The sequence below is a fragment of the Candoia aspera genome, chromosome 5 (assembly GCF_035149785.1).
Source record: "Candoia aspera isolate rCanAsp1 chromosome 5, rCanAsp1.hap2, whole genome shotgun sequence".
Taxonomy (NCBI): domain Eukaryota; kingdom Metazoa; phylum Chordata; class Lepidosauria; order Squamata; family Boidae; genus Candoia; species Candoia aspera.
In genome coordinates, this window is record NC_086157.1 from 46,392,613 (window position 1) to 46,405,296 (window position 12,684).

The following is a 12,684-nucleotide window of genomic DNA, read 5'->3' on the forward strand; positions in this document are numbered from 1 at the left end:
TGCACATTTAAAATTAATATATTTTTTATTGGAAAGAAATGGAAGATTGTTATATATTAAAGAATAATGAAAAAGCAGATTTAACTCTTTATAGCATTAGTAATAGTTAATTTTGGATCTATACATACTGTATTCAGAGTTCTGCTACATTCTGTGATAGCTTCAGGGAATGAAATTAATGGTATTGTGAGTAAAACAAGAAAGATCAAGACATTTAACCACAAATGTCAGCCAGTTTTGCTTTAACCATCTTTAGTTGTTAGTTCCAATCTTTGATTTCCAAGTTGTAGCTCTCTCAAATCCATTTCTTGCATTTCTGAAGTCATCAATGGCTTGAAGAATTTCATCCTGAGTGTTCATTACAAATGGACCTAAGAGATACATTGTACATATAATGCAATTAATATAATCCTGTATTATTCTGAATGTTAGTGTTTCTATGAAAGGATTCAAATCACATCCTAGTCCCTTTCATATTCCCCTCACTTCTCTCCTTTAGTCCTCAAGTCCCATTTCTCAGGCTTTGTTATACTGAGTGCCATTCTCCAGAAGTATTACAGGTAGTCCTTGTTTAATGAGTGCCTCATTTAGTGACCATGATTAAAAAGTAATCATGACGACTTTATGACCAATCCTTGCATTTATGACCTTTGCAGGTCTGTAAAGCAAAGGAAAGCTGAAGGAAGATCATAAGCACAGTCGCAGTTTCACTTAGCAACCACTTTGCTTAATGACCGAGTTGCCGGTCCCAATTGTGATCGCTAAACAAGGACTAACTGTACAGCGTGATTTGCTTTTTAGTTTTATATGCAACTTTTCTCTTTTTATTCTCTTACACAGTGGAGAGAAATATGGATTCTACACTAGTTGATTGTAGAATGGGGATTTTGCATATGCAAATAAAATGGGAACCTGCTACTGCTTGCAAAATAAGAAAAGGGCAAGGCAGAAGCAGGATGGATAATATTAAGTGTTGCCCTCTGAGACCTGTCACCTAGTCAGTACTGGCTGAGCTCAGATGCTAAGCAGGCTCTGCCCTACTTAGAACTTGGATTAGATGGGCATTCCAGGGCTGTAGAAACATTGGGAAGTTTTAAAAACTTCCAGAAAAAGAACAATCCACCAGCAAACCACTTCTGTAATATGGCCAAGAAAACTGCATGGATGAAGTCACCAGGACTGGAACTCAACTTGAAAATGCCTTTTTATGTACTTACTGATATGCACTCAAATTGACATAAACACAAAATATAAATGCATGCACATATAACGTATACATGCATACACGCCTAATCCAATTAGAATAACCATATGCATACACATATGCATTTATAGTAAACATTTCTAGATCATCACTAAATCATCTATTTGGTTGTTAAAGAAAGATGCAGTGAGAAGAAAGATGGGATAGCTTCTCTAATCCCACCTGACTCAGCCACCGTCCATGAATCTGGAGACAAAAGTCTGCAGCAGGCAGTTTGCTGCATGCTCTCAATGTAGTTTAAAACCCTGCAAAATCCTAGTCTGAAATCATACAGAAAGTCTACATAAATATAGCAGGCTTAGAGAATCAAAGAATTGGGGAGTCGGAAGGTCCCAAAAGGATCATCTGATCTAGCCAGATGTGCAGAAAAACCAACTAAACTGGGAAGATTCTAAATACGTATTTAGAATTAGTGATAGACTGGAGGAGGTTGGATATCTAAAAATTATACCCAGGCAATATAGATTTGGCCAGGATTCCTCGCTGCCCTGGATTCTCAGGGTTCAGGATAGTAGAATGGGATATACTTGGATCAGGCTATGTTATAAAACAGTCAGGCATTAGTCGTGGGTATGTTTTGTTTCACCTTCCTGGTGGATTTATACACGCTACATATAAACTGGGCTACTGTACTGCATTCTAAGCTACTACAAGATTTCACCTATCACCAGAACTGTATTAACAGAAGTGTTGGAAGCATGTGCCTTTTTTATTGTATGAATTGCACTGGCTGCCACTTCATTTGATGTATGAGTTATTTACCTTAAAAACCTGGACCTTACTGTTTGAAGGACAATGTGAATGTGCATGCATGCATGCACACACAACCCCCCCCCCCCCACAGCTATACCTACACGAGAGAAGTATGTGACAAAATGAAATGGATAGGCTTACAGAAATGGCCATGTTGCACAACAGACAAATCAATACTGGACAATAACAGTCCTTGACCGGATAACAATTGATCTTAAAAGACCCAGAAAATGTCCAAAGAAATTGTGATGAAACTCAATTCAAAGGTGTTCACTGGAAACAACTTGTGGCATGTCAGAGTAGTTGGAAAGCAGTTGAAAAAGCCTTCATTCTGCAGTGGATTCATTTGGGCTGATAATGTTGATGATGACACATATACCATACATGTATACTAACAAACCACTGGGGGGGGGATATCAATTAAGTTCAAAGTTACATAATTTGTGTAATTATGTACTTAACAAAAATGTACATTTTTGTACATATGCAGTACAGGTAGTCCTCTCTTAACAAACCTAATTGGGACCAGCAAATCTCTTCCTCTCCAATTTCTCCACCCTGTGAGGGGTGGAGGGAGGTCAAGCAAAGGAGAGATTGATTGCCTACAGAAATCACTTGCTTTTTTCCTCCCCACCCCAGCTCACAGAGCAGATTGGAGAGGAAGAGATTTCAAGAGAGTATGATAAGCTGTTTGTGTAGCACGCCCGCAGCTCCCAGCCCCAGGGTGCCAGTACAATATCATTGCTTTCGATGTGTAGAAGAGCAAGTAGCTTACTCTCTTGCAATCCCTTCCTCTCCAATCTCTCTGCTCTGTGGGAAGGAACACAGCTCAGGCACAGGATAACATGTACTGAATGTAACGGTGATCACGTGACTGAGAGATGCTGCCAAGGTCGTAAATAGTCATAAATTGGCCGTAAAGTTATTTTTTCAGCACCGTTGTTACTTTGAATGGTCGCTGAACGAGTGGTCAGTAAGCAGACTACCTGTAAAACATTGACTTAATGAACTCTTGATTTAACGGACATTAGTCTGTTAAATAGGATGGAATCTGAACAAAAAATAATCTATTAAATCTGAAGTTTTCTTAACCAAGGATTATTAACCTGAGGGTTGATTTGTTTAATAAATAAAAAATAAAGAAAGGAATCATGTCTGGGGCTTAGTCAGTGTACAGTCTTGCTGCAGAGCTTTTTATTCCCCTCCCAAAAGTTATTTTCCTCTATCTGTATACTACTGCCAAGTGAAACATTTTTAAAATGATTTTCTGCTGCCTAATTTTATTAACAGGTTAATTTTGTGTGCTTTGTTTTTGTTTTTGCAAATGCTTTTGCCTGGGTGATATAATTTCATTGTTATTATGATTTTTTGTTTTGTAAGGTATTTTGGACAATCCTTTTTTGAAAGGTGAACAATTCCTAAATAATGCCATTCAGATGCCTATTTTTTAAAGCAAGAAGAAGACTGTAGATGCAGCCTGAAGCAAGCAAGATAAAAAGGACTATTACATTTATTATATTATGGTCTACACAGTTGAGGATGCAAAGGTATTATACAGCCTAATTACTTAAAACGAAAGTGGCTTAATTTTAGAATACTTACTATGTTGAATCACTGTTTCCTTAATTGGTTCACCAGCCACCAAGATAAAATGGCTTACTGCAGGATCCTAAAATAATTAAAAGGAAACATCAGTGTATATTCTGAGGTTAGATATTCAGATCAGGAATATCTTTTTCATTAATACTTCAGCCTCATTCAGATAACTAAATCACACAATGAATGTTAGTCTACAGTGTAAATGTCCCACCCAGTCCATATGATAACGACCACAAATCTGAAAAAGAGAATTTGTTGGCATAGAAGGGCTTCCCTGTGATTTAAGATTGTGTGCTGCTACAATTCTAATTCATGGAAGTGGTTTCATCTACAAGATGGATAATGGAATATAGACAGTACAGGTCCTAGGGAGTTTGATGAGTAGGGCTGCTGCTGCTACTGACCCAACACAGCATTAAACTTGTGATTTTGACTGTTCCAATAATATTTTGTACATTTCAACATATAATTAAGAATTATGAGGAATAAATTGATTGCCAGTCTAAATAAAATGTGGAAGGCAGATTGAGAAAAATAGTTTGGAATTGCATCTAAAGACCCTTTATTTTCTGCAATAAATGTATACTTAATAGAAAAGATTGTATGTAGCTCAGGGTTGAACTGTGGAGTCCTTGGTGCTCTCTGAGCTTGGTTGTTTGCTTGCAGATGTTTCATTACCCAACTAGGTTATATCATGTGCTGATGATGTTACCTAGCAGGGTAATGAAACATCTGCAAGCAAACAACCAAGCTCAGAGAGCACCAAGGACTTCACAAATGTACACCCTTATTAAAGGGATTCTCTTGGTCCTTTTCAGACAGGGTTAAGGCCTGGGTGGAAATAGCATTAGGTCTATGGTGGATGACCATCATCAGGCCTTAGATGAACAGACCTGTCAGACCTCTCAACAGAGCTCAATACCATATATTACGGTATTCTTGAGGACTATCTATAAGATTTGGGGATGGCTGTCACTGTTTTAGAAGAATTCTCCTCTCTTCTAAGTAAGGCAGTTTCTTTTTTCAAGGGGGACGGGGCAAATGTTCAAGCCCTTAGTTAATTTTTTGTGAGGTAGCATAGGTCTTAGGGTTCTCCTCCCTATTTAATGTCTATATAAAACCAAAGGAAAAGGTCATCCTTTAGGAGAGGTTTGGGGAGAGGTGTCATCAATATGCCAACGATCCCCAATGGTGCAGCTCTACTCCGGGCAACAGTAGAGATGCTGTGGGGGTTCTCACCCAATGCCTGGAAGCTGTATGAGACTGGACAGAGAAAAAACAAACTAAAACTGAATTCCAGCAAGATGGACATACTATTGGTTCATAAATCATCTTTATCCATGTCAATTCCTATGTTGGCTTCAGACAGTCACTTTCTTCCCAAGTGACTATTTCTTTTATTGGTTTCTCAGGGGTTCTCCTGGACTCAGGGCCACTGCTTTATCAACAGGGGGAGTCCACCACTCAGAAAGCCTTTGCCCAGCTTAAGCTGGTTGCAGCTCCATTTAGAGGGGGAGGCTCTGGTGAGTTGTGTGGAAGAGCAGGCTGCTAGAACAATTGCAGGCACCTGTGCTACCTCCCTCCCTCCTATCTGAAACCTTCTCCCCAGTGTCAGGACAACAGAGTGGCCAATAAAAGCTACAGCCTTGAAACAGCTGGGGAAGAGACTAGATAGATGGGTGTGTTCTGAGGCCTTGCAGCAGCCACGAAGGAATGCAGCCAAAGACAAGAAGTTTTGTTTTCCTCACAAAGACTTTGGAGTCCAGAGGAAAAAGAAAGAAGATGCAAAGCCCGGCATAATGTTGAAGAGACAAGTGCTGTACAAACTGCCCAGTACAAAAGCTCTATACTATCAGTAGTAACAGTTGGCTAGTAATAGAAGTGGTAAAATAAGAATAGTTAGAATATATCTGTAATAGTACAGCATAGTAGTAGTAGTATAGAGTATAGTGAGGTAATAATACAATAACACTGTATAGTACAGCTACATTAGTAGTAGTTTCATTAGTAATAATATAGGGTATTAAAATAATAGTGCTAGAAAAAGTCACATAGACATTTGAAAGATTCACTTTTGTACTGTAGATATTTTTGTTTAAAATAAAACATCTCCCCAACTCTTGTAGGGAGATATAGAAACTGCAAGAGTTGTAGAGTTCAGTGCTTTTTCGGGGATCAGTTTGAGCCTGAGGCAATCAAAATTTGGGTATAAAAAAGAACCCGTGACAAGTTGCTCATTATCTTCATCGTCTTAAGGTTGGGTATTACTGCAATGCCCTTTACCTGGGACTACCTCTAAAGACTACCCAGAAACTTCAGTTGGTCCAGAATGGGGTGGCCTGACTGATGATGCATTAACACCCACATTAAGAAGGAGAGATGGGTGTTGCAGGCATTGCACTGGCTGCCAAGGTGTTTCTGAGTATAGTTTGAAATGTTGGTTTTAACTTATAAGACGCTATTTGGCTTAGTTCCCAGCTATGTTCAGGACCACCTCCTTCAAGTTGAATCTGCCAATCCTGAACCATGAGGGGATGCTTCAGATTACCCCCATCCTCCAAACAAGAGGGAAGTTGAAGGCAAGCCTTCCTGCTTGGTGTCCCACCCTTACAAAATATATACCAAAGAGATTTCTGGATAATCTCTACATTGTTATTCTTTAGAAGAATACCATTTCTGAAAGGTTAAGCATTCGTTTTTACGCATCAGTTTCCTTCTGCAAATGTTTCTTCTTACCTATGCAATTTTTATGAGGCAAATCCAGAATAGGAAGCCCATATTTATCCTACATTGTGTAGTTCTGCCTAAATAGCTACTTTGAATAGAAATGCCATATTTGGAAATGCATGCCTAAACTGAGATTTGGAACCAGTTCTAAGTGCAACTTTCTAGATCATGTGCAAGTTAGTTTTAAAGACATAACAAATGTAAAAATGTAAACAGGGCAGTTCTGAGTGCTTAAAACCAATGGCCAAATTGAGTATCTACCCTTCCATAGGTTTTGTGAACCATAATACCAATGAACTAAAGCTGGAATTTTATACATGATGGACCTTCATCCACAAGCATGATCGCACACAACATAGCTGGAGTATTCACTTTGTGAATGTTGGAACCACAAATGGGAAACAGCAGCATGGAGACATGTCAATTTTACAGTGGTAAGAGGGGCAAATGTAAACTGTGTCTCACAAAATAAGCTAAGACACAGAAGCAAACTATGTCCCACAAATCACCAATGTCAGGGGGTAAAGAAATTATATTCTAGAAGTCACCTGTTCAAGCACAAAGTCTTGTAGCACCTAAGAGAGAAACAGTTTTTGTGGACTACACTATAATGGTTATTATTGCTTTTGCTGTGAATACTCATATCAGGAACTCACTATAGCCTTTTTGGGGGGGTGGTATTTAGCCATTCCCCTAAGGATATTTAAGGGGAGGGTCTCAACTTATTACAACACATCAGATTTTCAAAGATAAATTACTCAGTCAAAATGATGTGGCCTCTTCACCAAAGATTTACAAAAATCTGGCTTTGCCAAAAACAGACATCTGTTTTTTGAGAACAACATGACTATGAGCCTACTGTCTTAAGAACAAGTGTACTTGCTTTGTGTTACAATACTATCTGGGAAATAAGGCTGTAGCCTCCATCAATAAGTAAATGAAAGTATAATGGATCAATTCAAATTCAATTTTTAGAAAATGCATAAATGAAAACTTATGTAATAAAAAAGTATAAATTCATTTAGTTTTCAACAGCTTTCATATGCACAATAAAGAGAAAGATTTAATACAGATAAAAAAAGTACAAGGAAAAGAATGTGATAAAATGGAATTTGAAAATGAATTATGTACAAATGATGAACATGTGATTGCTAAAACGTATAAACTTTTGTTGAGATTTGAAACAGAGGAAGAGCAAGTTAAAGAACATATGGTAAAATGGGCCAAGAATTTTGGTTATAATGTTCAGATGGATCAATGGGAGAGAATGTGGTTAAAAGGTCTGAAATTCACATTGTCTTACAGAAAAGTTTTTTAAAATGATGTACCGTTGGTATATGACACCAGAGAAATTGTCTAAGATGTATAAAGGTATTTCTAATCATTGTTGGAAATGTGAAAAACAGGAAGGGACATGAATGGTGGACTTATGAAAAAGTAAAAAGATACTGGATACAAATACATATGGTGATGCAGAGATTTTTAAAAATTAACATTCAGATGAAACCGTAAACTTTTCTTATTAGGATTTATGACACTCAACTAGAAAAGGCTCATGGATGATTGGTTTTATATTTGGTAACAGCAGCAAGGTTATTATATGCACAAAGATGGAAGACTACAGAAATACCAATAATGGAGGAATGGATTGTGAAGATGGCTGAGATTGCAGAAATGGCTAAATTGACTTGTTTAATCAAGGAGAGAACTACAATTACTTTTATAAAAGACTGAAAACCCTTTATAGATTTTTTTTTGGCTGAAAATGGATAAAAATGAACTGCTGATTTCAGGATTTAATGATTAAAAAGGTTTGTTTATGGGAAGATGGGAACTATAATATACTATATGGGAGGGTGGAGATAGTAACTAATTACTATGTTTGTAACTGCTGCAAAGAAGATCAGAAGTTGCTTCTTCAGGTAATTTTCTTTTTCTTGCTCTTTTGTTATTCTTCACTTTTTCTTTTACCCTTCTATAATATTTTTCTATATCTTCTTCGTTTCTGTAGTTTTTAAAATCTTTGTAAAACCTAGTTTTAATAAAAATTATTTAAAAAATTATAAATTCAAGATTCCTTCCTGCAATTAAATCACTCATTCCTATAAACCAGAACATACATTCTATTTCAGAAATATTAGAAGAAAAAAAGAAGAAAAAAGATTCAACAGAAATGTAAAATAAGACATGTTATTACCGAACATGGATCACACATGTAACTTAAAATTTGAAATTCCAAACATTGGATAGTGAATATTTTACTGGTAATAAGTTGAACAGAATGAGAATGCCATTCAGGTAATGTGAGAGAGCATGAGAAACTGCTGATATTTAATAAAATTGCTGTTCTATTTAACTCATTTTGAGTTACATCTGCTTTTGAAGGGCATATACTCATGAGAGCTGAATGTATAGGTAATTTCCACACCATCAAGGTCTAATGCGACAATTCTCAAGAGGTTCGTAGTAATCTGTTATGCTCTCTTTTTCTACTTTCTTCACAGACTGTTGCATCATAAATATTGCATGAGCGGCTGCTTGAAAACTTTCCAGTTACAACTTAATGCCTTCTATTCTCCAATTGACTGGGCTGAAGAGAAAGGATGGCAAAATATAGGTGGCAATTATGCAGTCACTGCTGGGTTTTGCTACGTTGAGCACTGCTGAGTTCCAATGACTACACAAGGCCAGCTGGAATAAGTACGTGCCATTGTTCGCCCTTGGAAAACATTTTCAGTATCAGCATGTACTCATCCATGAAAGCCACAAAATCACACTGGAGATTACAGTTTAAGAAATTAAGGGGGACCCCTCCACAAGAATGATAAAGAATAAATGAAGCCTACAAATGCAAAGCCATTTACTCTTTATTAATACAATAGGAATCACTGGGTTACTGCAGAGAACTACCTTTTTAGGAATTGCAAAAAGCAACTCCACATCAGATACACAAACAAGACACTTACCTCAAGAGAAGACTGTTGATCAGAGAAGGCATATGAATAAATTCTTCTAACATTTTAATGGGGTTAGGGTTTTTTTTAATATTATGGCTATGTCTTAAGATTCCTTTGGTACTAAGTCTCTTACAAGAAATTCTACCAGAAGCACTCAGCAAAGAAAGGTGAATTACCTTGTTCTCAAGCTGAATGTGGTCCCCTTCACTCAACACAGCAGTGTAGTGGGGCTCTACTTTTTGTTGAATAATAGCAGGGCCTTTGAAAAGACGAAAATATTTTTTTAAAGAGGAGAACTGTTTAATTCGTCCAACTACTTACCATCTATTGCCCATTTGATACAGTATCTGTAACATAAATAAAGGGGGGAATCCTTTAAGGAAAAAATGCAATCAGTTGAGCAGCTGATTAAAAAAACCCTTTACCGACATAATATAATATATACAGGACATTTTATATCTCTCCAAAATAGCTGTTCCCTCAAAGCAATATATGCTTTGAAATTTTGTGGCTATCTAACATCATGATGGTCCTTTGCAGAAATTGTTGTATTGCCAAATAAGGAAGCAGGTAGTACTCTACTGTTGAAGGAACATTCTCCACATGCCACCAATGAAAAGTTTCAGCTGCATTACTGATTTGTAATGCAGATTTAGAAGTGAAGCAGATTTAGAAGTGGAATAGCATTCCCAGTGAAGTGATATGCAGAAATGTAATGGGCTTAGGTTTCTCAGCATCAGAAATCAACAGGAAGCAAATTCACTTGATCTGCTAATTGTTAAATGAATAAACTAATGTAAAATGCTTCTTGTAAAAAGAAAGTAGCTATCTAGTCATCTAACAACAGTAAGTATTTAAGAAGAAACATACCAATATATACACTGCCAGAAAGTGTGTAAATAAATGCTGTCCAACCTGAAATACAAAAAGAAAGAATAATGCAGAATATATAAAGAGCATTAGCAGGTAACAGCCAGTAAAGGTAGTCCTCGAGCTATGATCATTCGTTCAGCTACCATTCAAAATTATGAGGGTGCTGAATGAAAAGTGATTTTGACCGGATCTCGGAGTTCCGGCTGTCCCAGCAACCCTGTGGTCACGTGATCGCGATCAGGGCACTTGGCATCTGGTTTGCAGGAACAAGCAGTTGCAGTGCCCAAAGATCACGTGATTGCCATTTGCAACTTTCCCTGCCAGCTTCCCCAGAAAGTTGATGGGGAAGCCGGCAGGGAAGGTCGCAAGTTGCTGGGGTAAATCTCTCCCACCTGTGCACCACCCCAGTTCCTCTATACTCGCGCTGCATTGGCCAATTGGGCACCCACACAGACCCCCCCTGACCTGCACCGCACCCTTTTGCACCCTCCTTGACCCGCATCCCTGCGCACCCCCCCTGACCTGTGCCACACCTCCTGTGCAGCCTCACGCACCCTTCCTGACCTGCTGTGATGGAATGTGATGGTGACTTTGGAAGATGGGGAAGAGATGCCGCCTAGAGAACGATCAGATAAAAGAGAAAGGAGCCCGCAACAGAGTAAAGGCCGGAGAAAGAAACTCAGGAAGGACCCACCCTAACTACCCAGGCGGTAAATAGGGAGGGTGGGAAATTTGTACTTTCTGACTTGCAAGATTCTATTACTGTAGCCTTACATTAAAGTAGAATTAGCTCATCTTGTAGGGACGCGGTGGCGCTGCAGGTTAAACCGCTGAGCTGTCGATCGGAAGGTCGGCAGTTCGAAACCGCGCGGCGGGGTGAGCTCCCGTTGCTAGTCCCAGCTCCTGCTCACCTAGCAGCTCGAAAACATGCAAATGTGAGTAGATCAATAGGTACCGCTTCGGCGGGAAGGTAACGGCGTTCCGAGTCATCATGCTGGCCACATGACCCGGAAGTGTCTATGACAACGCCGGCTCCAAGGCTTAGAAACGGAGATGAGCACCGTCCCCTAGAGTCGGATTCGACTGGACTTTACGTCAAGGGAAACCTTTACCTTTACCTTTACTAGCTCATCTTGTGTTTCCTGTCTGGTTTACCTGGGAGGGCTCACACCACACCACACCCTTGCAAACCTTCTGTGATCCCCACCACACCCCCACGCACCCTCCCTGACACATGTTGTGATGGTCAGAAATGCTGGCTGGTTGCCAAGTACCCAGATCCCAATCATATGACTACTGGGGCACTGCGACAGCTGGAACTTTAAGGACCAGTAGTAAGTATAACTTGTTCAGTGCCATCGTAAGTTTGAACAGTCGTAGAACAAGTGGTTGTTAACCGAGGACCACCTGTATTATACGAACACCAAGGCAAGGAAACATCTAATACTCATTTACCATTTCTTATATAGAAGTAACAATGTTGATTTGAACTGCCAGGCACCATAGGAGCAAACTTAATAAAACACTACAAATATATTCATTAAAGAAAAGTATTGGTTTAATTTTCTAAATACTATCATAATAATGGTTAAGGACAAGCCAGCCACATTTCTCTCTGTGTTCAATTTACTGACTTACTTGTAAGGTATGTTCAAGAACAAAAATAAGGTGAAGGCTATAGACTGAAAAGCTTCTCAAAAAATTCTACTAATCAAAACATATGCACCACTGACATTGATTTTAAACTGGAAAATTCTTAGGGTTCCCACTAGGCCCTTTATAGGGAAGCAGATCTGAGCCAACTTTCATTTACAGTTCTTTAAGGAGAGGACAGCTTGTTTATTTGTTTGTGTGAAATAAAACATCAAAGAGAAAGACGCATCAAAGTAAGTGAACATTTCGCTATTAATATGCTACATACTCATTAGCTGGCAATTGGGGAGGAGGGAAACGCAAGGCAAATTTTTTGGGAGAAAGGTGTTATCACTGGTAAGCTGAAATACCCAATGGTGGTTTTGTTTCCTACCCCACCTAATTAAGAACAATTTTATTCAACAACTGTATAGCTTTTAACATATACCAAGGTAACTCAGAGCTGAAGTAGATTTTACTTTTTTCACTTATAAGCCAAAGCAGATGTGTTCCATTTCATGCTTGATAGCGTCCTTCTCCAAATCTATTCTTAAACATGTTTTATTTGGATTAAGTCTCCAAAAGGCTAATCTAAGTTGTTTGCTAATCAACAATGACAACAAAAACACTTAAGAATGCATTCTTCCCCAAACAGAGGCCACTAAAAATTTTCAAGTACAATTTTTAACATAAGAAATCCATGGATAAAAAATTGCAATTCACTAACCAAGCAACTCTCTCTGATGTTCATTAGTTGATTGATACATTCCTGTTTAGAGGCAAGGATACGAAGAGTGTTTTAAAGTGAGTATATAAAATAATCAGAGGGATCATAACTACAGTGATTCTCTTTTCAGGGCTACATCCTCCCATCCCTTT

At 38.4% G+C, this 12,684-nt stretch overlaps 1 protein-coding gene across 1 annotated transcript in view; it reads right to left on the reverse strand.

Moving 5' to 3' along the window:
• Positions 1-79: 79 nt before the first annotated feature.
• The window catches only part of PIR (pirin), a 30,554-nt gene continuing 17,949 nt past the window's right edge, over positions 80-12,684 (reverse strand). Inside the window, exons 6-9 of the mRNA XM_063305127.1 lie at positions 10,171-10,215; positions 9,477-9,559; positions 3,620-3,686; positions 80-371 (exon numbers count right to left, since the gene is read on the reverse strand). Of these exons, the coding sequence (XP_063161197.1) occupies positions 253-371; positions 3,620-3,686; positions 9,477-9,559; positions 10,171-10,215 (314 nt within the window). The 3' untranslated portion in view covers positions 80-252. The remainder of the gene's footprint in view (positions 372-3,619; positions 3,687-9,476; positions 9,560-10,170; positions 10,216-12,684) is intronic.